Raw genomic sequence first — 25,376 nt, forward strand, 5'->3', positions numbered from 1 at the left:
AGTTCTAGTTACTATTATCATCATCGTTATTATTCTTGTTCGTATTTTAGTTAGATGTTTTCCTGGAATGGGCACTAACCCTCCACCAACCCACTTGTTGTCACCTAGGGAACACATGTTGGTTAAGTATAAGGTTATCATCCAGCGTTGTAAATGCTTTCCTGGTTTATAGGAAATCATTTGGTTTGCCACTCAATGTAGAGCTACCCTAAAAACAGAGTACCACTACACTAAGTGGGTGGATGATGGGCGCCCCCATCTATCACAAATTATATTATTATATAATTATTTTTATGATGATGATGATGATGATGATGATGATGATGATTATTATTATTATTATAACGTCTAGTGAGCAGATTTCTTATACCCTTTATTTAAAGTTTGTGCATGGATTTTCAGTGCTTATAAGCAGCATGTGAATAAAGACCAATGTTATGAAGCAAGAGCACATGAAAAGATAAGAGAGAAATGTATCATGAAAGAATTAGGCTTGTTTTTGGATACCTGTGATCTATCTATCTATCTATTGCCAGACGCCTCAATCCCGTTTGGGGTGGCCACAAACAAGTCGCCTCTACGTTGCCCTGTCCCCCGCCATTTCACTGCCCTGCTCCCGACTCACACCCCACTCTCTCATATACCTCTCCACCCCATCCCTCCATCTCATCCTCGGCCTCCCCCTCCCTCTTCCCCCCTCCACCTCACTCACATACACTCTCTTCGTCAGTCTCTCACCCTCCATCCTCTCCACATGGCCAAACCACCTCAGTGTGTTCCTCATAACGCTTCCTATCACATCCACATCCACACCACAACGCTCCTTTATATCCTCATTCGTCAGCCTGTCTCTCCATGTGACTCCAAAGGCTCCTCTTAAATAACTCATTTCCACTGCTCTCACTCTTGACTTGTGTCCTTCCAACAACGTCCAAGCTTCACTTCCATACGTTAGAGTTGGTATCACAATACTGTCATGTAGTAACTTTTTCACTTCCATGCTCACTTCCCTGTTTCTTATCACTGCTTTCAAAGAACCAGCAACCTCTCTTCCCTGCTGTACCCTTTCAAGCACTTCACCCTCCAAACCTCCATCCTTACTCATCACACTACCCAAGTACTTAACGTACTCACATTTTCCAATACCTCACCATCCAACCTCGCTGCACATTCACTGCCTTCACCTCTCTTAAAGACCATCACTTTACTCTTCTTTAGATTCCGTTTCTTACACACTCTCCCAGACTCATCCACCAAGCCTTACAGCTCCCCTTCGTCTTCACTCAACAACACAATATCATCTGCAAATAACAGTACAGGGAGTTTCCAAACACTGTCCTCTCTCACCAGGGCCATTCCAACATCCACTACTCTACATTGTACCTCTGTGGTAATTACTACAATTTTGTAAAGAATATTTAAAGGACGAAGGTGAACAAATTAAGTCAATTGTAAATGCAATATCATATGTTTAAGTCAGTTATAAATGCAATATCATATATCACGAAGGCATTCTGATAGCTATGTAATTTCATATCAGCATCTTTGACCAGAATGCAGTTGACACATTCATTTAAAAAAGATGGAGAAGCCCTATAATAAGCAGGGGAATTAAGTGAACCACTTTTATGCTTACGATCTCATGCCTTCCATATTCGTTCCTTTCTCAATCAATGCAACATGTGCACCAACACAAAGCAGTGCTGCAGACGCCAGACACGTCACACAGTTACTCACATGCACAGTAATTACCTTTGTAATGGCAGACGTAGGTCTTAAAACTGCCATTTATCCTTGAGAACTTAATCTTGTTACCTCTGTCCTTGTGTGTTTGGAAATTATGTAGAATGGATGCAAGAGTTTATAGAGGATGGGGGAGTGGACTTTCTGACCACTACTTGGTGGTGGCCAGAATTAGATTTCAAGTAAGATGGAGGAATAGAAGAAAGGAAAGACGAGAGGAAGGAGTAGTGGCAAGGAGAGTGGAAAGGTTAGAAGAGGATGGGCAAAAGGCAGAGTATAAGAGAGAAGTGGAGGAACGATTAGGCAAATATGAACTGGAGCAGATGGGAGACGTGGAAGGTGTGTGTAGGATATTTACAGAAGAAATATGTGCAGCATGTGATGTGGTGTGTGGAAGGAAGAGAAGACGGAGGGGGGTGCAAGGAACAGCGTGGTGGACTGAAGAGGTGAAACAGGCTGCGGCACAAAAGAAGAAAGCATACAATGAATAGATGAGAAATAGGGGCGTGGAAGAAGTTGAGAGGCGGAAGAGAGAGTTATATGCAGAAAGAAAGAGAGAGGTGAAAAGATTAGTATGAGAAAGTAAGAAGAGAGTGGATGAGGAATTTGGAAGGAATTTGAGTGTAAAGTGGAGGGACTGTAAGAAAATGTTCTGGAAAGAGGTGAAAAGAGTAAGACAGGGTGGAAGTGAAGTTAGCAGGGGAGTGAAAGATAAAAATGGTAGATTACTAGTGGAGAAGGGAGAAAAAGTGAACAGATGGAGAGAATACTTTAAGGAATTGTTGAACGTAGAGGATGGAAGTAATGCGAGTATACGTGGTTGGGGAATGGCTGGGAGGAGGAGGGAAGTGAGAAGACAGGAAGAAATCAGTAGGATAGAAGTTGTGGAAGCAATGAAGAAAGTTAAATCGGGGAAAGCCCCAGGAATTGATGGAGTGTGTGGTGAAATGCTGAAGCATGGGGGAGAGATAGTAGTAGAATGGATGTGGAAGATGTGCAGATTGGCCTGGGAGGAAGGTAGAGTCCCGGAGGATTGGAAGTCAGGTATAATTATTCCCTTGTACAAAGGAAAAGGGGAAAAAGAACTGTGTGGTAATCATAGGGGCATTTGTCTTCTTAGTATAATAGGAAAAGTGTATGGTAGGATACTTATTGACAGAGTTAGAGAAAGAACAGAGAAATTAGTTGGAGAAGAACAGGGAGGCTTTAGGAAGGGAAGAGGTTGTGTAGATCAGATATTCATTCTTAGATCTATAGTGGAAAAGTTTCTAGAGAAGGGAAAGAAGTTGTATGCGGCTTTCATGGATTTGGAGAAAGCATATGACAGGGTGGATAGACAAGGATTGTGGAAAGTGTTAAGAATATATGAAGTAGATGGGAAGTTGTTGAATGCTGTTAAGAGTATGTACGATGGTGCGAAGGCTGCAGTGCGTGTGGATGGTGAACTAAGTGAATTTTTCTCTTTGAAAGTTGGGTTGAAACAGGGATGTGTCATGTCTCCATGGTTGTTCAATCTGTACATGGATGGGATAATAAAAGAGGTACAAGGTAGGGTAGTGGATGCTGGAGTGTCCCTGGTGAGAGAGGACAGTGTTTGGAAAGTCCCTGTACTGTTGTTTGCAGATGATATTGTGTTGTTGAGTGAAGACGAAGGGGAGCTGCAAGGCTTGGTGGATGAGTTTGGGAGAGTGTGTAAGAAACGGAATCTAAAGGTGAATGTAGGGAAGAGTAAAGTGATGGTCTTTGAGAGAGGTGAAGTCAGTGAATGTACAGCGAGGTTGGATGGTGAGGTATTGGAAAATGTGAGTACGTTTAAGTACTTGGGTAGTGTGATGAGTAAGGATGGAGGTTTGGAGGGTGAGGTGCTTCAAAGGGTACAGCAGGGAAGAAAGGTTGCTGGTTCTTTGAAAGCAGTGATAAGAAACAGGGAAGTGAGCATGGAAGTGAAAAAGTTACTACATGACAGTATTGTGATACCAACTCTAACGTATGGAAGTGAAGCTTGGACGTTGTTGGAAGGACACAAGTCAAGAGTGAGAGCAGTGGAAATGAGTTATTTAAGAGGAGCCTGTGGAGTCACATGGAGAGACAGGCTGACGAATGAGAATATAAAGGAGCGTTGTGGTGTGGATGTGGATGTGATAGGAAGCGTTATGAGGAACACACTGAGGTGGTTTGGCCATGTGGAGAGGATGAAGGGTGAAAGACTGACGAAGAGAGTGTATGTGAGTGAGGTGGAGGGGGGAAGAGGGAGGGGGAGGCCGAGGATGAGATGGAGGGATGGGGTGGAGGGGTATATGAGAGAGTGGGGTGTGAGTTGGGAGCAGGGCAGTGAAATGGCGGGGGGCAGGGCGACTTAGAGGCGATTTGTTTGTGGCCACCCCAAACGGGAATGAGGCGTCTGGCAATAGATAGATAGATAGATAGACATTCCATTGTGTGCTATTACCTCCGCCACTGAAGATAGAGGTCATGTATTCACCGATGTCAGTTTGTCTGTCTGTCTGCAGACGAGATATCTCGAAACGTTATTTTCGCATTCAGCGAAATCTAGTTGATAGATGTGGATCAAGGACGAGTTTATTAGATTTTGAGATGGATGCGCATCCAGATGCTGGAATAAATAAATTTCACTGGCGTCGGAGGAGGTATGTGATCTCTAATATTCAGTGAGATGACAGACTAAGACTGTAGAACTGAACTGATTAAATGTGAAACTGGAAAAAAAAAAAATCGTCTGGTAGGAATGCAGGATTACATCAATGAATCTTGCATTTCATTGGCTCTGGAGGAAATATGTGCTCCCTAAGCGTTTTCTAGTTTCCCCGTGTGCTTGAAAACGAGCCGTGTTATTTTCTTACATGAAAACTAAGCCATGCGATTTCTCTTTGTACTTGAAAACTTGGCCACGTTATTTCCTTACTTATCTGAATCCCTGATGAGCTACTTTCTTTTGTTCTTGAAAACATGTCTGTGTTATTATCTCTGTGCTTAGGAACTTGGCTCCGTTATTTCCTTTATGTACCTGAGAAATCTATGTTATTTTCTTGTGTGCTTTTGATCACGGTCTCTTGACTTCCATATGGGGCTGAGTACTTTCTATATTATCCTCACCTTGTTCTTTCTGGTTTAATGTGTACTACTGCTCAGTTCCTTGACTCCTTTGCGTCTCTCTCTCTCTGTAAGTCTCCGTGCAGCCTCCATCTCAGTCACCATCTCCATCAACATTCCCATCTTCATGTATTAAATTTTTCTTCTGCTTATGCTTACGTCTTTACATTGTTTATTCTCATTTTTTCCTTAACCGTCAGCCTCTCTCTCTCTCTCTCTCTCTCTCTCTCTCTCTCTCTCTCTCTCTCCCTCTCATTCTTTGTCTACTTGTCTGTTCAACCGTCTTTCACTAGAGTATGTCTTAAGTTTCTGTGTATACTTATTTCCCCTAATCAACAGTACTCTGTACGAACCATTGCTGTGTCTTAAAAAATCTTCTTGATCGAATACCGGTGTTCATTAATATTTTCATTACTACGTTGATTTTTTTTCTTAATGCCGTCAGATGATTTTATTCAGCTTCAATGACAACCTGGAATGCAGAGATCAGATATAGTCCCCCTTAACCCCTTCAGTGCAACGGTGGCCTTCATCTTATATTTTTATACTGTACTTAGATCTGAGCAGGTGCCTCGCCTTGACGGAGCTGAAAATTTGCCCTCTTATACTCCGACGTTGTAGTACTTGTTCAACTGGTTTTTTGCTCCCTACCTCCTCCCCTCCTCACCAACATTTCAACCTCCTCCCCAACACTTCTCCCTTTTCCTCAGACTTTTTCCATCTTGTTCAACCCTTCTTCCTCGTCCCCAACCTTTCTCTCTCTTCCACATCCCTTTTTCTTTCCCAACTTTTCTCCCTTCTTTCCAAACCTCCCCCCTCCTCCCCACATAATTGCCCTCTAATACCCGGGTGAGTGAACATCAGGGAGGAAGTGATGGTCAGGCGCTAACATTACGGAAGGACATGCAAGACAAGGTTATCATTCCCTCGCTGCCTGAGATCACATACACAGAATGGAATCAAAGGGTAGCTTGACACATATACTGTACTATCACCTAAATTTACGGATCACCTTTATAATAAAAAATACGCTTTCTATTCACATCAGTTTATGTGTCTATTTACATCTAACTACTGTAGATTTCCTTCCTATTATTAATGATTATGGTGTGCATGCTTAAGCCAATTAAGAAGGTGGGCGATGTCAAGAAGCCTACACGTCTTGGCGCTGTCCACCTTGGGTGGAGCAGCTGTGGTGTCCACCTGTGATCCAAACCTCCTGATATTTCCCTACGTCTCTCCGTGGGAAGGTTCCTGATCCAACCTTGCTGAGGAACTGACTACCACAAGGGGTCGCCAGATCCCTACAGTACTGTACCTGTAGGTCAGACTGCTCGGCCATACAAGCTGGGTTTAAGCAACAACAACAACAGTTTAATAAGAATAAATACTCGTATGATGGTGGAACATTTGTCACAAAACATTATTTGAAGTAAAATTTAATACACTGATTGTTCTCAGACTTGTTACTCTGTCACAGTATCATCATATAGGTATGTTAATATCAACACAGAGGATTAAATAGGCAAGCTAAATAGAGAAAAATATAATATGGTATAAATGTTGAGCTCGGTAGCTGGGGTGTCCTCTTCTGCACAATGAAGCATGTTATAAACGGCCAAGCTAAATTGGGGAAATAAAATATCATAATACATCCTGGCTCTTGTCTCAACCCTTCAGCCTCCTCCCTGATCTTTCTGCCACTTCCTCAACCCACACCCTCTCTACTCCTCAGTTCATACCATTTCCCCTCAATATCAACCCATATTGTATCTCCCTATTTTCCAAACTCACCTCCCCATCTCTCACGGTCCCTCCCTACTCCCATTCTTGTTACTATCTCCCGCCTCCCCAAATCTTACTATTACCTCTCCTTACCAACCCATACTGTCTCACTCTCTTCCCCAAACTCTCCTCCCCATCCCTTATTGCCCCTATTACTACTTACCTCCCTAAACCTGACTCTCGCTTTTCCGCAACCTTCACTTCCCCAGTCTTACCTCACCAACCCTCACTGTCCCTTCTCCTGCACAAAAGTTACTCTTTCCAGCTTTTCCCCAACCCTCACCTCCCAAGCATTTACTATTTCACCTTCGTAACCAAAGCCTTACTTTTCCCCCAACCTCCCCAACTTTCACTGTCCACCACCTCCTAAACTCTCTGTGTTTCCTCACCTCTCCAACCTCCAGAAGCCCCACCTTTCTAACTCACTCTCTCCTTTCATTATCCCCCATCTTCTCAACTCTCACTAATTTCTCTCCTCGAGAACCACCACCACCACCTCTCTAACCCACACTGTCCTCCCACCTCCCTCCCCAGTCTCAAGGTGTACCTACGCGGAGTTCTCAGAGTCGATCTCCTGAAACTTGAGAGGATAGTGATTATCTGCCTTAATGACCTTGTACTGGCAAGAGGCATAAATCCATCTCAAGGTACTAAATGAAATTCCGAATCTCTCTTCTTCATCTCCAGCATCATACCTCATTCTAGTCGCAACTGCTCAGTAGCCAAACCTCAGTCTCTGCCACTTTATCTTGCTGGAGACTTTCGTTCTTTTGCAGCTTATTTCCATTCCTCAGTAACAAAATAGGACAGTACTGTGGTTCCAAGTCCATTTCACGGTAACTAGCACCACGCAGGAATTCTAGTGCTCAACCCCTGTAACAGCTCAGCATTCAAGGCGGCGAGATGACAGTTTTAGGCCAAATTTAAGATGACATAATACAGCCTGATCCTGCACTGACCAAGAGGGAGAGGCTTTGGTGATTAGTTGTTAGAATACCTCTGGCTTCTGATTCTTTTTTCTTTTCTTTTTTTCATTTTCCTGCTGCCCTTCCGACGATTTAGTTTGGTAGAGGAGAAATATTTCGAACTTGAGAAGTTATAAACAAACTCTAAATTGAATAGAATAGACTGAAATAAGGTAAAACATTCATCAACGAACTGAACAGGTTAAGGAAATCATCGAGATCTACAAACTGGCCTACAAAAAAAGGATAAGTAGCAAATGCAGATTTATGATCCCGTACGAGACTGTTAGTTGAGGCGGAGCGACTTTGAGGTACCTAGTCCTCCTTGGCTTCAGGCAATATCACTATACATCATTAATCATCACCAACAGCTTCAGCTGACAGAATTGTCTCCCACGACCTGGCTATGGATGACGCCCTTGAGTAAATTTGCTTGTCATAAGCTACCTTGGTAATTACATCTTTCCATCATCACCACCACTGCCCATCTCTCCTGTACTTCACTGCTGAGTTACCAATGTTACCTATCTTTTCTAATGTACTTTAGTTTGCGTACGAATCAAGATCTACTTTTATTCTGTTTCCTCAATCAATAGCTCCTTTCCTATCCTAAATTTTATGCTCCTTCTTAACAATAAGCAATTCACTCATCTTATGATCACTTAACAAACTGAACCTGGAGATTCGATTCCTGAACCATTTTATACCTACATAACAGCATCAAGCTTCTTTTTTGAAAATAGGTTCATACTTATCGACTGCACAAGGGTCATTAAGAAATGAATGAGACCATAAAGTTTATTATAATTGTCAAAACTTTATCTCTCGTAGACATCCAAAGCTTAAGTTCTTATCTGTTTTCGAAGGCTTCCAGCTGCTTCATCGATAGTTAAAACAGGTAAAACACAGGGATGTTATAAAGGACGGTAATTTCATAATCAGTGACAGTCGAAATATCCAGCTTAATAACAGTTATATCTGATCATTAAGCTCCATCTCATCATGGATTGTTTCCTTCATTTTGGTATTAAGAGATGAAGTTGTCAATACCTAAAGTGCTCTTCAGTTCATACTTTGGTATTAAGTGTCTACAGTTGTATAAACTGTGATGTGCCTCTAGCGAAATTTGTTGGCTAGGGCCTTGGATGTGTTAGATTTTTTTTTTTTCCTCCTTGACAGGTGACATGAAAGGAAAATAAAAGGATGGAGTTTGATGGACAGAATATTACACCAGCTGCAATTCGATTAAAGCGAAGCTTGCAAAGGATAATTGCAACACCCTTTACGAGACAGTTGCCTCTCACATTCTCAACAATAAATAAGTGAATAAAGTAATTATATATATATATATATATATATATATATATATATATATATATATATATATATATATATATATATATATATGACCAGCTTCACTCACTCCTGAGTGCCATTACGTGAGCAATACTAGTGTCCTATTACAGCTGATGCAAGGACGACTGTATACAGCTGAACTTGAGAAAAGGAGCATACGAGTGTTAATATTGTTATTCTATTCCAGCTGACGCCAGACAATTGTATTCAGCTGAGTGTTACTCGTACGAGGTCTGTTCAGAAAGTATCCGACCCTAGGCTCTTAAAAAACATAAATAGCTATCCTCTTGATCTAGAACACTAAAGGCCGTAGTCTTAAACTGTGGGCAGGCGTTCACCATGCCCTATCCGTATCTTTTGGTAATCTTAATGCACGAAAAGGAGAGCGTTTCCTGGTGAACGGCAGAGCCACAGCGTAGTACTGGAATCCGCGAGGAGTCTCACAGCACCCCTTCGCATGCCCCTTCGTCATATTATAGCAGCCTTGTGCTAAGGAAACTATGTAGAAATTTTACTCATGAAGGACCTTATGATGTGTATGATGGGAAGTTTAATTTAATGATAAAAATGTCGCGTAAAGAAAAACAAATAAGCGTTTAATATTTCCATTGTTTAAAAAGACTTCACCGCTTCTCCGGAGATGGTTAATTTACGATGAGACAAAAACAAAAATGAGATACTGTATCCACTTCCATTTACACTATTCCTATTAAGCTGTTTATCATATATGGTGCATGATACTTTTATAATTAGTTTGATTTGTTCATGTAATGATTCCAACAGTAAAGAATGGCCGCGTACTACCTAAACAGACGAATCGTGCACAGCCAGTAGTTTGAATTATGAAGTCTCGTGTTTGCGTTCGGTAAACTTAGAAGTCCACACTATTTTGTTTTGGCTTGGCAATATATTTTTCTGGTGTATTTTGGTGTGATTTGAACGATTTTGACCTTTATTTTCGGTGAACGTGATTGGTTTTCAAATTAACCCTCCCTCCCACGGTCTTGGGGGACTGGTGGGATTTCGTGGTTCTGGGTGGGAAAAATGGCAAAAACAAGCATTTGGGGCATAATGTAATCAAAATCGGTATGGCTAGCCAAGGTGTATTCGTAGGGTTATTACTGACCGCATGAACCCCTTTGAAGCTGTGCTGACAGCGAATTTTTCCTACGGTACAGGGTCTCCAAAGCCTGGATGCATAGCCTACTCTTATACAGAGTATTCAAGAACAACTGCCAGTCATTAATGGTAAAACAGGTAAGAGCTCCTAACATTAAGAGATTATATTGTATGTTAACCTTAGAAATTGTCATATGCTTTGTTTTATTTTAAGATTTTACGTTTTAAAATTAGTTAGTGTTACCAAGTGCTTGCCATGCCTACCCACACGAAGGAGTGTGCTCTCAAGCTTCCAAGATTACCACTTACGTTGAAGGTGTGAGCTTCCACCTAGAGAGGGGTGCAGGAAGGGTAACCCCTGCCCTCAGTTTCAAGACTACGAGCATAAACCCGCTCGATGAGGGCCAATTTCTGACTTGACACACGTGGTTCAGCGTTCTTTCCACTGTCTGAAACATTTTTCAAAGTCGGTTTTCGGTATCTCCTGCAGATGCTTCGTTGCAATATGATCTCTTCTCTTGGATGAACGTTGCTCAAGACGTGTTGGAGTGTGCAAATCGCGATCCAGACTTTCTGAAGACTGTTATCACTGGAGATAAGACTTTGGTGTACGGGGACGACCTGGAAACCAAAGCACAATCTTCCCAGTTGAAGCATACAGGATCGCCTCAGGCCAAAAAGAGCACAACAGATCCGCAGCAAGGTGAAATGGACTCGCACACTGAGTTTTTTTCTTTTTTTCGAATACCGTGGTATCGTGCATCACGAATACGCTCGAGCTCAGACTGTCAACAAACATGACTAACTCAACGTTATCCGTCGTCTTCGTGACTTAGTTCGGTGGGAGAGACCTAAAGTGGCAAGTTGGAAGCTGCATCATGACAACGCCCCTGCCCATCCTTCTCAATTGATTCAGGAATTTTTCCCAAGCACAACATCCCGCAGTTCTGGCAGGCTCTCTACTTACCAGACATGACCTCCTGCTACTTTTGGTTATTCCCCAAGCTCAAAACTCTGCTGAAGGGTTCCTGATTTGAGAAGAGGGACGAGATCATAACGAATGCGACGTAACACCTGCAGGAGATATCGAAAACCGACTATGAAAAATGTTTCAAGTAGTGGAAAGAACGCTGGGCTACCTGTGTTAAATCAGAAGGGACCTACTTTGAGAGGGATTAGTGTCCTAGCTCAGTAGGTTAGTTATTTTTTTTTAAGAACCTATGATCGGATACTTTCTAACAGGCTTTGCATATGATCCTGAGTGTCTTAAGGACATAGAAAATTTGTACCTCATTTATACGAAATGGAAGCACATTTAATTCACATTTCAGAAACACGCAGATGGTAGTGGATAGGGACGCCTTCATGTGGTGACCCTGATATAATATGACGATTCAACTGCCTGGTTATACAAACGTCCTATAAGTACCTCCCTATCTCATGAAAGGAGGAAGAGTTTCTGCAGGGAAAAGGGGGTTTAAGCCTGTTCGCGTTTCAGATGAGCTTCCTTCTGTTGCTGCTGCTGCTGCTGCTGCTCCTGCTACTACTACTACTACTACTACTACTACTACTATATTACCATGCTCATTGTAACCAGGCATAAAGTTGTCATCCCCCAACTTGAATACTGAGCTATAACAAGAGATCCACACTCGAACATGGTGCTAGCTACAGTGTTATAAAAAAGAGTTGTAGCATTGTCCAATTTTGCCACTGAGCTACGTTAGGTAAGCTGTAAAACAAGAAACTCAGCCTAGTTAAAGTCAACGAATTATAGAAACAAGATGTAAATCCACGTCTTACCCTGACACCCTAGCAGTTCGAAGCGCAGTGAAGGGTGCGTGTGCCAGGCGTGTACGTGGAGCCTAAAGAACCGGCCAAGGACAGGCGGGTCCACGAAGTTGTGTCTGGTTCGGTGCGAGTCGACGTTGGCTTGGAACACCTGAGGGAGAGATAGGGCGAAGGTTGAAGGTCATGGTCTCTCTCTCTCTCTCTCTCTCTCTCTCTCTCTCTCTCTCTTTCTAACATTTTTTCTTCCTTGTTATACGAAAAAATATAACTGAACTCACATTCATGAAATGGGTAATATTTTGGATTACCAAGGCCTTGCGGTATGACACTACAAGTGCAGTAGTCTAACAATGGGGCATGAAAACCTCATTGCGCCTTTGGACTTTCAAAATTTTCATCTAAACCCTCTTAATTGGAAAATACAGTATTATTCTTTTGAGGCTACGCAGTGACAAATAAAATCGCATTACATTAACCAGACAGAAAAAGATAAGTCGCCAGCCGTAGTTCTAGAGACAACTGAGTATGGAAAATGCACCTGCTTGTCACGTGCAGCCAGAATGTAAATAGAGGGTTATCCGTAAACAGCATCTCACAATAAACTCAGGTGGTGTAATGTGTTGCATTGATGGCTCAGTTTGCCGGTGTGGGCGTGGGTATGGCAGTGAGAAGGAAATTAATAAATGATGCAGGATAGACATTAATAACTGTGATTGAGCCGTCCCCGCAACACACAAGATAGCACCCGACGTAGTGGAATATGAGCTTTAAATACGGACCAACTTGGATGGGTGTTAGCAAGGATATGTGGGACTGGGATATGTGGAAAAAATAATGACTGGACGATAATGACACAGCGATGCAAACACGTGCTTGACGAAAGCTGTATTTGGAAACTGAGTGAGCTAATAATACCCGCGTGCATTATCTATTTTTTTTTTTTTTACTCGCTATTCATAATTCATATACGTCTATAGTGATTTCTCACAAAACTTGGCGTATAGAAGTAAACACACATGGTATATACATCTGATTGGCATGTACCGAAAAGTTCGAGGTCAAAGATCAGTATCAGCATTTTGTAGCATCAGGCAGTTTCATTGGCTTTTCCTTGGTGGAGGTGTATATTTCTGAGGCTTGGAACCTCAGCTGATTTACAGTTAATTGTGTAGCCGAGTGAAGGGATCTGTAATAAAGGCGGTGGCCGCGCCAGTAGAAGATGATTCGAATTCTGGCTGGGACAGGAAACAGTTTAAAATATTTGAATTTCGTTAACCTAGACTTTACTGAGCTACCAAAAACCCTCAGAGACGTCGTAAAAATACCCCCACTAATACCAATACACCAGTCCTGTACGAAGCCGTCCTAGCATGTATTCAATACAGAGGGTGTGTTAATAACAAAAAACAAGTAAATAAAGCACATTTTGAGTCAGCAAGTTGGTTCTAAAGTAGAGTAAGTAAAGTACGTGGGTAAAGGAAGAAGGAAGAAGAAAGGCGAGAGGAGTAGAATGGAGGAAGTGGAGGTGCCTTATCTCAGCCGCCATAACAAACACTCTGCAATCGCTGTATCTCCGTGCACCCTCTTTGCCTCGTATCATGCATGTGTAGGGCGCGGGGAGGCGTCTGATAGCGTCTGACAGGTGACTGGTAGACAATTTTGCGAAAATGACTGCGAAAATGAAGAGTATGCTGCTCTCATTTTATGCCTTCTTCATGTAGTAAGGCGTTCGGAAATGAAGCTAACAGTTTGTAGTATGCACTGGGGTTGATGGTTCCACCCCTGTTTTAACCACTTTACTGCGATGGCGTCTTTCTTATGCATATTTTTAAGCACAAGATGATTTTATTCAGCAAAGTGAAGCATTTAAAAAACGAGTGGGTATGAAGACTTCATTAATTTTTCCTACTAGATGTTTGTCTCATGCTGAATAAAACCGTCAGCTGATAGCATGAATAATAGAAAATGTCATGAAATTTAAGTGGCTGAGGGTGATCTGACTGTCACGCTTTGGTTGGATCCACCGTTATCCTATGAGAGGAGTTCTTGTTTGTTCAGTTAAGGAATCTAGTCTAATCCGTCGTAGGATGCATTCGTCAAAAGCTCTTTGTTCTGGTGCCTGGATTTTTTTTTTTTCTGTGCCAACCTCACCGTAACTATAGCTATTCAGTGGTATGAGTCTTTCCTCCTTGTCTCAGATATTTCCGGGATGCCTAGATACTATTTGTCTTCTATTAGAGCAAGCTCCTCCTGAGTTTTAAGTGTTCTGCTTGGCTGCGTGTGGGCGTTGAGACTTGGTGTTCTTGTCCGTCTTCGGTCTAATGTCCAGTTTCCTTGATCATGGAACTTCTCATCTTCGAAAGTATCAGCTGTTCGTGTGTTTTCTTTTGAGTGTTCATCTTGAGTTTCAAGATCTGTTCTGTTGTTGCTTTCTCATATTCTTTTTTACATACGCGACTCGCACATTGAGTAGTGTTATAATATGAGTGGTGTGTGTGTGTGTGTGTGTGTGTGTGTGTGTGTGTGTGTGTGTGTGTGTGTGTGTGTGTGTGTGTGTGTGTGTGTGTGTGTGTGTGTGTGTGTGTGTGTGAAATAACTCGAAAAGTTTTTATACGATTTTAATGAAACTTGGTAGAAAGGTTGAGCAGAAGGTCTACTGCTTGTGAGAACAATTGGTCAAAGGTCAAGGTCACAGGGCTAGGTAAAACGTTGAAGCAGCAAAATAAACTTCTTCTTTTTAATCCGATTGTGAACAAACATGCAAGAAGGGCCTACGGTAAGGCATGACTGAAGTGGTTCAAGTTTTATATCAATCAGTCAAAGGTGAAGGTCGCAAGACAAGGTCAAAGTTCCACCTGTGTGTGTACTTGTTAATAAAACTCAAACATTTTTAGTCCAAATTAAGCCATAGTTGGTTTTGGTTGAGGGTCATGTAAGAAGTATACTCATTTTTTTTAGAACAGGTTAAAGATCAAAGTTAAAGGCAAGGTCAGCCTAAGATTTTATCTGAATTAGACCAAACTTTCTTAAATGGTTGAGAATTGCACAATAATAAAAGGATTATATTTTGAGAACAATCAGTCAAAGGTCAAGGTCACATGGAACGGTCATAGGCCAAAGTCACAATGCTAAGTCAACTCAAACATTTCTGATCTAATATGAACCAAATTTAGTGGAAGGATTAAGAGTCGGGCAAGAACAAAGGGATACAATTTTGTGAACAATCAGTCAAAGGCAAGGTCACAAGGCAAGGTCAACCCACGTGCCCATGTGTAAACTAAACAACTAAAACAGCTTTGACTTTATTTGGATCAAACTTGGTGGATGAACTGAGAATCGACCAAAGAGTGGCCTTACTGTTGTTTTTAGACCAATAAGTCAAAGGTCAAGCTCACACGGCAAGGTCAATTTAAACATTTTTATTTAGTGTAGATTAAACTTTATGGGCAGATTCAGGTCAAAACAAGTATAAAGCGATTTGATTCTAAGAAAAATCAGTCAAAAGCCAAGACCACAGGGAAAGGGTAAAGATCAAAGTCACTGGGCAGTCAACTCAAACAGTTTTGAGCTGATCTGAACCAAAGCTGGTGGAAATGTTAATAGTAAGGCAAGAATGAAGGAATAAAATTTTCATAGTAATCTGTCATAGGTCAAGTCACAGGGTAAAATCAAATATTAAGGTTTTAGACCAGCTATTGGTCGCTGGTGTTGCACTTTATGGGTGCTCTTTCTTGCTTGCATATGAATATTTTTCTATGCTCTTTTCTCTCTACTTTGCAGTATTTCAGTTAAAACTGCGTATGTTAGATATAATCATAACTCTTTGAAGTAATAACCGCAGTCAGGATGATCTCATGCATCTTAATCACTGCTGCACTTTCACCCTCGAGGATTTATATAAAAAAAAAAAAAAAAATAAATGCAGACCCGACAATAATATGCTTCTTTTTATGGGGACTACATTATTGTTATGTCTTGAAGTTTCATCCATCATATCTGTTAGGCACTCTATCCTGCGGGAGCTGTCGATGTGGTTGAAGTGGCAGTTTAAGTTGACATCTCTTCTGTGAATGAATGTTTAGTGTTGCTTTTGCCATCAGTGTCTCTGGTGTCGCTACATTTTGTTTCCTTGCCTGTATTACAGCCTCTCGCCTTTCAGCGCTTGCACCGCTATGTCCACATACTGGACATGCCAGGTCATTTGTTTTGCACTTTGCTCTTCTTGGCACACTTGCATAGTGGTTTATCTTCTTCGAATAATATTGTGTAGTCATCGTAGGAGTGTGTGTGTGTGTGTGTGTGTGTGTGTGTGTGTGTGTGTGTGTGTGTGTGTGTGTGTGTGTGTGTGTGTGTGTGTGTGTGTGTGTGTGTGTGTGTGTGTGTGTGTGTGTGTGTGTGTGTGTGTGTGTGTGTGTGTGTGTGTGTGTGTGTGTGTGTGTGTGTGTGTGTGTGTGTGTGTGTGAAGGAGAATGCAAGTGCAAAGATTGTGTTTGTAACGTGAACTCTAGGACACAACACGAAACATAAGCGATTAGTCATGTGACCAGTGACAAAAAAAAAAAAAAAAAAAAAAAAAAAAAGTGAATAAATCTGAGGGTGGGTACTTGTGTTCGCTTTACAGGTAATGACAAAGAAAAAGACGTTATAGAAAATGTATTTTAGGGTCTGGAGAGAACGAAAAACTAACTTGAGGGATCAGCTAGGCGAGTTTACTTGCTCATGTATATCCATCCATCCATCCATCCATCATCCAATCCTACATTGCCCCATGAGGAGCGTAGGAGCCCGGGGCTAGGCAGTTGGTCCCGACATTTAAGATGAGAGTGACCAGCCTCACTCATCCCTGAGTGGTATTACATGAGCAATCAACCCCAACCATCCCTTGGATATAAACCTTCACCGGCTCAATCCGATTGGAGCGCAATAATTACCCACTAAAACCACCAGGCGCCAAAATCTGGTTATATGGTTACCACCCAGCGTAGTAAATGCTTTCCTGGTGTACAGGAAACCATTTGGCTTGTCACTCAGTGTAGAGTCACCCACAGGCTGAAGGAAGAGGAAAGAATGAAGGAAAGAAAGACAGAAGAGGGAGTGTAAAGTCACCCGTAGGCAGAAGGACAAGGAAAGAATGACGGAAAGAAAGACAGAAGAGAATGGAAGGAAAGAAGGATGGAAAGGAAAGGGCAGACATCCGAGAGCAGCATTACATCGAGTGAGTGGATGGTGAGCGCCCACACCTACCACAATGCTCATGTATATTTATGTATATAAAAGATTCACGTTGTTTGTTTGTCCTTCAATCACGCCCGAACCAAGGGACAGAGACCCCCAGACCGGTATATATTCTGAATCTGGGTGAACCAAGGATAGTTTTAGGAGGGTCAAAAGTCAGATCTGGGTCTATTGAGGTCACTGGTAGAATTTTTGCCTTTTGGGGTGGGCAACGCCGGGTACCCCTGCAGCCCAATTTTTGGCATGGAGACTCACATGACCTCCAGTTCGGACATAGGCTATATGAGGTTCACCTCCGAGGTCATTTGAGATCACCTGTTGGAGGTCATTTGAGGTCACAGGTACCGTAGTACACGCTCAAACGACTGGATCCACCGGCCCAATTTTTGGCATGGAGACTTATATGACCTCAAATTCGGACAAAGGCTATGTGAGGTTGACCTCCGAGTTCATTTGAAGTCACTGGTAATAGTAAACAATTGCACACATGTACTGTGTGTCAGTCTTCGAAAGATGAAATACAAAGTTCCTGGACCTCTTATAATCCGTCTTCAAAACCATAAGAGGAACAGTCGCGTTCCCCATACACATGTGGGCGTGTTGTCTACTGTAGTGCTCACTGCTTTTGGAATATGGAACTTTTGCTCCTACTGCCTGATACACTGAACATACTTTGAAGGGTAGCAAGTGATATAGTTCAACATCCTACCAGCGGTGGACACAACAGTCGACAACACGACTACATGTGTATCGGGACTTATGAATGCAACTGTACATGGTCTCTCTGGAGTAGAAAGATTGAACAAAAGGCGGCAAACCCGTCTCCGGTAGTCATTTCAGTGCTGGGGAATAAACATAAGAGGATATCTAGTCAAAGATGTCACATATCTAATTTGGAGTAAATCGGGTGAAAATTGACGATTTTTTGTCCATTCGAAATTTTGGGCCTGACCCACCTACTGCTGACTGGAGGGTGACCCCTCCTGATGTAATGAGGCATGTTACAGGATGCAGATTTGAAAGATGCACATTTAGGATTTGGTTTCATGTCGATACGACGAATTTGTAATGAGTTATGGCGAAAAAACGATTTTTACCAGTCCCCCTCCCCCCTTTTTTTTTTTTTTTTTTTTTTTTACATTTTGGGGGCCTACAGCCTGGGCCTTGTCCCAGTTTGGCCCAAAATCTAATCAGGTGATCAGAAAGTCATAGCCCATCATCCCTGTAATTTTAGTCAAAATCGCACCAGTAGTTTTCACGTAAAGTTGTTAACAGACAAACTGACAGACAAACAGAGTGAAAACCATACCCGTCCCCGAGCCACTCTGGGTGGGGACGGATAACTAGAGTAAATAGGATTAGAGTGTTCGCCTTTTTGGCCCGGCAACCCCGGATACCGCTGCTAGTATATATATATATATATCTCTCTCTCGGGCAGAACAGAAATAAGTTTAAAGGATGATATTTGGTTCAAAATTTTGCCTGCTTAGAATGGATTCAAGGACAATAGATATATCAGGGATTAAGACAAAGGAACAGTACACGCTAACACAGACGAAAGTTTACCACAAAATGCTGACACAGCATCAGCGTTCTTAAAATGAACAGTAGGTACTCCATCAGGAACATATATCTCCTTTAGCATCGAGTTCAAAGTCGGCACAAATTACATCTTTCAAGGAACTATATTACAAAACGCAGATATGGATCTGCAGCATGGAATCATTCAGAGTGGAGTTTGAGGCAAAAGCTTGAGGAAAGGGCTTAGCTTTGATGAGGCAGAAACAACAAAAGAGCCAACCAACTTCAAAGGAATGGGAAGTAATAATGGTCGAGAGAATTTTTGGCAAGGTTTCGGATGGAACTGGAGCAGATTGCTTTAAGAGGATCATTGCACTTAAAACGTTTGAAGCTGTTCCTAGTAAGACGCAGAACAGATTAATTGCGATGCCAAGCAAAAACATATTGTGCACGTGACTGAAGCTAAGTTGGAGCTCCTACGTTTTGAATGATACTTCCTTATCGTGAACAGCATTAGGTCCAGTCATACCCGACTCCTCCATTTCGGCTTTTCTTGGTCATTTAAGGTCGCTTTAAGGTAATCCAGTTCCAGTCAACTCTATTATGTTCAGCTAAGTTCCGTTTAGGTCTACAGTAATTAGGCCCATTAAGGTAGTCGTCCTCAAATTCGGTCTATTGGTCTTTCTCATCGACTTGGGTTGCCGAGTGAATTCAGGTTAGTTCAGATGTGTCCAATTCCATTCAGATCTAGTTAGCTTCACAAAGACCCATTTACGTTCCTCCCGGGCCAACACTTTATATCTGGCCCAGTCATATCATTCAAGTTCAGTCACATCCATTCCGATCATCCAAAATCCAGTCAATTAATTTTGGTTCATTTCATCCATGTGCTGTCCCAAGTGTAGCAGATTAGGACTACGTCATTCACTGTAGGTCTTTTTGGATTGCATCAGGTCCACCAGGCAAGTTTGGGTTAAAACATATGGATTCAGATTATGCTTATCAAGATGCGCGCCAAAAAGTATCACTATCGAAGCAATGGATTTTGAGAAAGATTCTATGAGCCGTATTTTGAGTGATACAGGAGGCTTCGTAACACGTCCACCTTAGCGAGTAATTTGCATACTACAGCTTAAGCTTCTCCCGAATGTTGTTTATATGCTTTTAACACTGATATAATTTGCATCATTCACATGTGAGAGGTTACTGAGGTGCGATGAGCTGAATAAATCGTTATGAATGAAGTGTTACGAAATCTCGAAAGGACACAGAATACGGCCCTAAATCATTCAGGTCTTTCAGAATTGAGTCGGTTGAGTGGAGTGAACAGAGACGAGTGGACAGGGAAAGCTAGAACGACAGTGGGTGAAGGTGGTCGATGAAGGAAGCATACTCTGTGATAATGGATATCTCGGTTATTTTTGTGGTAGTCATTACTGTCTTATTCACAACATCAGAGCAGAAATGGGTGAGACAGGGGAAGGAGGCATAGTTTGGGACTGGGGTATGCTGAGGGAAGTACAGTATACTCGTATGTTTTGAAGATGAGTGTTGTAGAAGGATTGGTAAGGCATAACTCAAAGACGAGACAACATAAATTTGTTGTGGTGAGTGAAATGGAATGAGTTGCGATAGTGGCTGGTAAGGGGTCGTGGAGGGACAAGAGCACATTATGAAAATGGCGTTCATTGTATTATGATCGTGCTGGAAACGGAAACAAATTTCTTAGAAAGTACAATATGCAAAGTAAGAGGACCGGGGTCAGAAAAGAGGTAAGGTGGATGGATAGGACAGAAAGAGAAGCTAGTCAATGGTGGGTGGCAAAGCAAGGAGCGACAAGCACACCCTGCAAAGAAGAGCATTGCGTGCGACAAGTGGTAGTGTTGTCACTGTGAACACATTTTCCTTAATAGTCTGGCGTCTGGAGGAATTTAATAAAGAAAGAAGGGGAGTTGGGGGGGGGGTGCTTGGCTGGGGATGGTGATGGGTCGTATGGCAGGGTCAAGATTAATATACCTTGTGATATACCTTATGACAATAAGCTTTGTAGATTGATTGCTATGGGTGGGGCGATGGTTAAATGCACAGCTTTTTTCCAAAAAGAACATAAGCTAAAATAACAGCAATAACAAACAAATACGGTTCTTGTTTATCTGGCGTGTGAAGAAGGAGGTAAAAGGATGCCATCGAACGCAAGGGTTAGTTGAGATTGCTTCAAAATTTTCACAAGGATAGGGCTTTCCCTAGCTAACAGAAAAGGGTCTGGTGGTTATAAGATTACACTGAAAAATGGCATTGCACTAATTGGGTGAAGGGCATGGTTAAGGTAAGGTTGAATTTCCAATCGTTTTCTGTATGGACTGCAGACACACCTACTGATCAAGAAAGTGAAAATGAGAGTGATACATAAAGCAGTATGTTAAGTGACGAAGGGAAGTGACTGAGGTGGATGAGCTGTGCCACCTTCTCCTACTAGTTGTGCATTTTTTTGAAGGGATGGGAGGTGACATATTAGCCGTACTCTCGTTGGCCCTCGTGACATCCATTTCTTGGTGATTGCTTTGCGTTTTTAATTTTCATAACCTTCCCTATTGGTGATGCAAACCATACTGATATATGAAAGATATAAATGACATATATGGCTAAGGAAGAAGTGATGCTTAGAGGTGATGCCTGAAGGGCATGTGAATCATGTAATTTAAAGTTCATATGTGGCCGACTTAAGTTACTGTATGTGAGAGGGGAGCAGACTCCAGATGCACTCTTAAACTGAGGGGGTATTGGAGTGTACAAGTTAAATGAAGCGCTATTCCTTGACAGTTTAAATAACAATGGATCGCAGGATTGATGCGCGCTAAGAGAAACAAAGCCAGTTAGGGAAACGTCTGGAATATTTCTAAGGTGGGTGGGTGGCAGCACTGTAACTATGCAGTCAAAGGAATCATTGTAATGTAGATTTATGGCAACGATGTTGAGTATATGGTATTTTTGATTGTCCAACATTCAGCATAGATTTAATAGTCCGTTCATTAAGGGTGAACAATCTTCTGATGCTCCCGGTACCTTCATACTCCTACTATCACCATTTCCTCACTAATGTCCACCTTCCATATTGAATTCCTATAGCTGTCTCGCTGAGGGCTGATGTGATGGGATGGATGGGGAGAGTGAGTTGGTAAGACATGTCGATGGGTCTTATGGAAACTTGGTAAAGAGGGTTGTAACGAAATTCAAATTATTAAACTGCTCTCTGTTCCAGACTGAGATGGAATTAGCGCCCCGTGGAACAACAGATAACATCCTTGTCCACTTAACCACGACCATCCATATTGTATATAAATCGTATCGTTCATACCCAGCGTTCCTCTCTCATTATGAGTCATTTGAGACAAACATACTGTAATTTGGAGGGATTAGCATACTGATATACCCCTTGAGTAAGACAGGACTTTTTTAAGCTGAATGAAATAGGCATATCCAGAACAAACCGAGTCAGCCGCGGGGGTTGAGACACCTGACACATCCCCTAAACGCAAAGTCAAGTATCCCTCCGGCTCCTCAGTCAGTTAATAATCGGTTGACACGTTTGGTTTATTTTATTCATGGGTCCAGTATGATGCAAACCATTCACAACTAGGTATGGGCTCAGTATAGAGGTTCAGAACATAAAACACAGGAAAAATTGAGAATGCAACATCAATGAGAGTTAATGTTTGTCATAATCTGTACCAGTTCCCAAAAGAATTGATCATTTCACCTCTTTACCAAAGTTGCATGAAATGGTAGATGCTACCTTTGATATTTCACATTAACGTACAGATTAAATCAATATTTTTTTTTTTTTCCATGCTTAGGTTGGGTTGAAACAGGGATGTGTCATGTCTCCATGGTTGTTCAATCTGTACATGGATGGGGTAATGAAAGAGGTACAAGGTAGGGTAGTGGATGTTGCAGTGTCCCTGGTGAGAGAGGATAGTGTTTGGAAACTCCCTGTACTGTTGTTTGCAGATGATACTGTGTTGTTGAGTGAAGACGAAGGGGAGCTGCAAGGCTTGGTGGATGAGTTTGAGAGAGTGTGTAAGAAACGGAATCTAAAGGTGAATGTAGGGAAGAGTAAAGTGATGGTCTTTGAGAGAGGTGAAGTCAGTGAATGTACAGCGAGGTTGGATGGTGAGGAATTGGAAAATGTGAGTACGTTTAAGTACTTGGGTAGTGTGATGAGTAAGGATGGAGGTTTGGAGGGTGAAGTGCTTGAAAGGGTACAGCAGGGAAGAAAGGTTGCTGGTTCCTTGAAAGCAGTGATAAGAAACAGGGAAGTGAGCATGGAAGTGAAAAAGTTACTACATGACAGTATTGTGATACCAACTCTAACGTACGGAAGTGAAGCTTGGACGTTGTTGGAAGGACACAAGTCAAGAGTGAGAGCAGTGGAAATGAGTTATTTAAGAGGAGCCTGTGGAGTCACATGGAGAGACAGGCTGACGAATGAGGATATAAAGGAGCGTTGTGGTGTTGATGTGGATGTGATAGGAAGCGTTATGAGGAACACACTGAGGTGGTTTGGCCATGTGGAGAGGATGGAGGGTGAAAGACTGACGAAGAGAGTGTATGTGAGTGAGGTGGAGGGTGAAAGAGGGAGGGGGAGGCCGAGGATGAAATGGAGGGATGGGGTGGAGAGGTATGAGAGAGGGGGGTGTGAGCTGGGAGCAGGGGAGTGAAATGGCCGGGGACAGGGCGACTTGGAGGCGATTTGTTTGTGGCCACCCCAAACGGGATTGAGGCGTCTGGCAATAGATAGATAGATAGGAAAATGGGTCCCTGCAATGACCACCTTTCCTCATCATCTGTATATATCGAGTAAGAAATCACTTTGTAGAAAAAGATAATGCGTTAGTAGCCACTACCTACAATTTCGAGATGGAGTGTAATGAAGAAAATGTAACACAGCGTTCCCTTCTTTTGTAAACGGAACATCAAATGCAATAAATGGAAGTGGAGATTCTCCACATTTCGAATTAACTTTGTTGGCTATGTTGTTTACAACGCCATCTAAGGAATCTGAGTTTGATATTGAAGATAAGAAAATCCAATGGAATATAGAAAATGTGGGCATAAGTTAGAAAATGTCGCAAAAAGAAAGTCTACGCTACTGTGTTGTGTGGTGAGTGGTGGCTGAGGGACGGTCGACGTCATCACTCCCCTAATCTCGCACTCCCAGTCTGACCTGGTATGTATGGGCATTGATAATATTCAACTCAGTCATTCATACATCTAATAGATTGCCTAACCTTAAAAAAAAAAAAGAAAAAAAGAAAAAAATGGTATTCATTGAGGAAAAAAACTCTATTTCGGTCTCAGGCTTGGAAGGAGAAGTTCGATTATTGGAATATACTATAGTTAAATAGGATTTACTAATCTTTCACCAGACCCACCAAACACGTCAAAGCAACATCATCGTTAATGTTATCATATCAGTCTTGAATGAGACCACCTACCATATATCAAGTATGGAGGCGGCTATTAGCGACAAGTGGCGATTTGTAATGTTAGTGCATCAAGTCCTGGGACTCCCTATTATTCCGTGGTGGATCGTTAGCAAAAACCGATAAAAGGTGCTAGTCGTTAACTGTTAATAAATTCTTCTCCTGACACTATACGAGTATTTACATGAACTAGCCTCCAACGCAGAAGGAAGCAAACGGCCGACAAATTTTCAGTAATTGTGTCATCTTGTAAAGTTACTTGGACTATGTAAATTGGAATAATGTATATTCCTTTGCAACGCTATTTTTTCCCATTATAGTATTTTAAAAGGGGCTGTATTTATTGGCTCCATATGGTTCTCTTGTCTAGCATTTGCTTCGTCCTCTAGAGCACTTACTGTTATCCCCACAGCTGCTGTAAATCCCGCCTTCGATCTCCCAGACCTAAAATTTACCTGTGTTTAGAGACCTTGGGCATACAAGAAAGATGTTCTAAGTTACTGTTTTTTACCACCACCACCATCCAGTCTGCCCGGCCCATTGCTCTCCACTCGTCTCATTCTTTATCTGCCTTTTCCCCGACATACAGACTTTATCCGAGAAATATTCAAATCGATAACACAAACAATATTCCTTAGATAGCCCTCGTTTTGCTCATCTCACCCTACCCAACAATTAACCAATATTTCAGTATACAGTATACATGATCCAGTTCGCTCATCTTCACCCAGCCCACTCAATTACTGCTTCCTTAGATATTATTAAGTATCTCATTAGCCAATGAACCTTTGGAAATCGAATCCTGTACATGGTATTAAAGCCTGGTCACCCACATGTAATGTTCACCTCATTTATGAAAAGAGATTATTGTATTGGACACACTGGATTTATCCCTTATTAAATGTATCTAAAAACAATTGTACTAATAGGGCTATATGAAGAGCATGCCCCCGTATATATGGCGTGAACCAATAAACATTTACCTAAATAGCTATGATGAAACTCAAGGACCTGAGAGATTTGATTTGCCATACTTGGAAAACAACGAGGCTGGTACATTTTTATGAAAAAAGGAAAGAACCAAAGGCTAACAGATGGCAGAGTTGCTCTTTCCAAAAAGGGAGAAATAATACAGACTCATATTCAAATATCCATTCATTTCGAGGAAATCTGAATACATCGCGTTTAAAAGAGTGTGGGTCACTGGCACAGGGAATTTCAGACTACGTAAGATAGTTTCGTAGTGAGCCTGTTACATACATAAATG

The 25,376-nt window shown here is 41.9% G+C and overlaps 1 protein-coding gene across 1 annotated transcript in view; it reads right to left on the reverse strand.

Moving 5' to 3' along the window:
* Window positions 1–25,376, reverse strand: part of LOC145408276 (lactadherin-like) — a gene marked incomplete at its 5' end in the record, with an annotated part of 466,139 nt that overhangs the window by 107,343 nt on the left and 333,420 nt on the right. The window contains one exon of the mRNA XM_080279043.1: window positions 11,883–12,021. Coding sequence (XP_080135169.1) covers window positions 11,883–12,021 — 139 coding nt within the window. The remainder of the gene's footprint in view (window positions 1–11,882; window positions 12,022–25,376) is intronic.

Source organism: Coenobita brevimanus, chromosome 76 (assembly GCF_032717465.1).
Source record: "Coenobita brevimanus isolate Jiangsu-jjx chromosome 76, ASM3271746v2, whole genome shotgun sequence".
NCBI classification, from domain to species: Eukaryota; Metazoa; Arthropoda; class Malacostraca; order Decapoda; family Coenobitidae; genus Coenobita; species Coenobita brevimanus.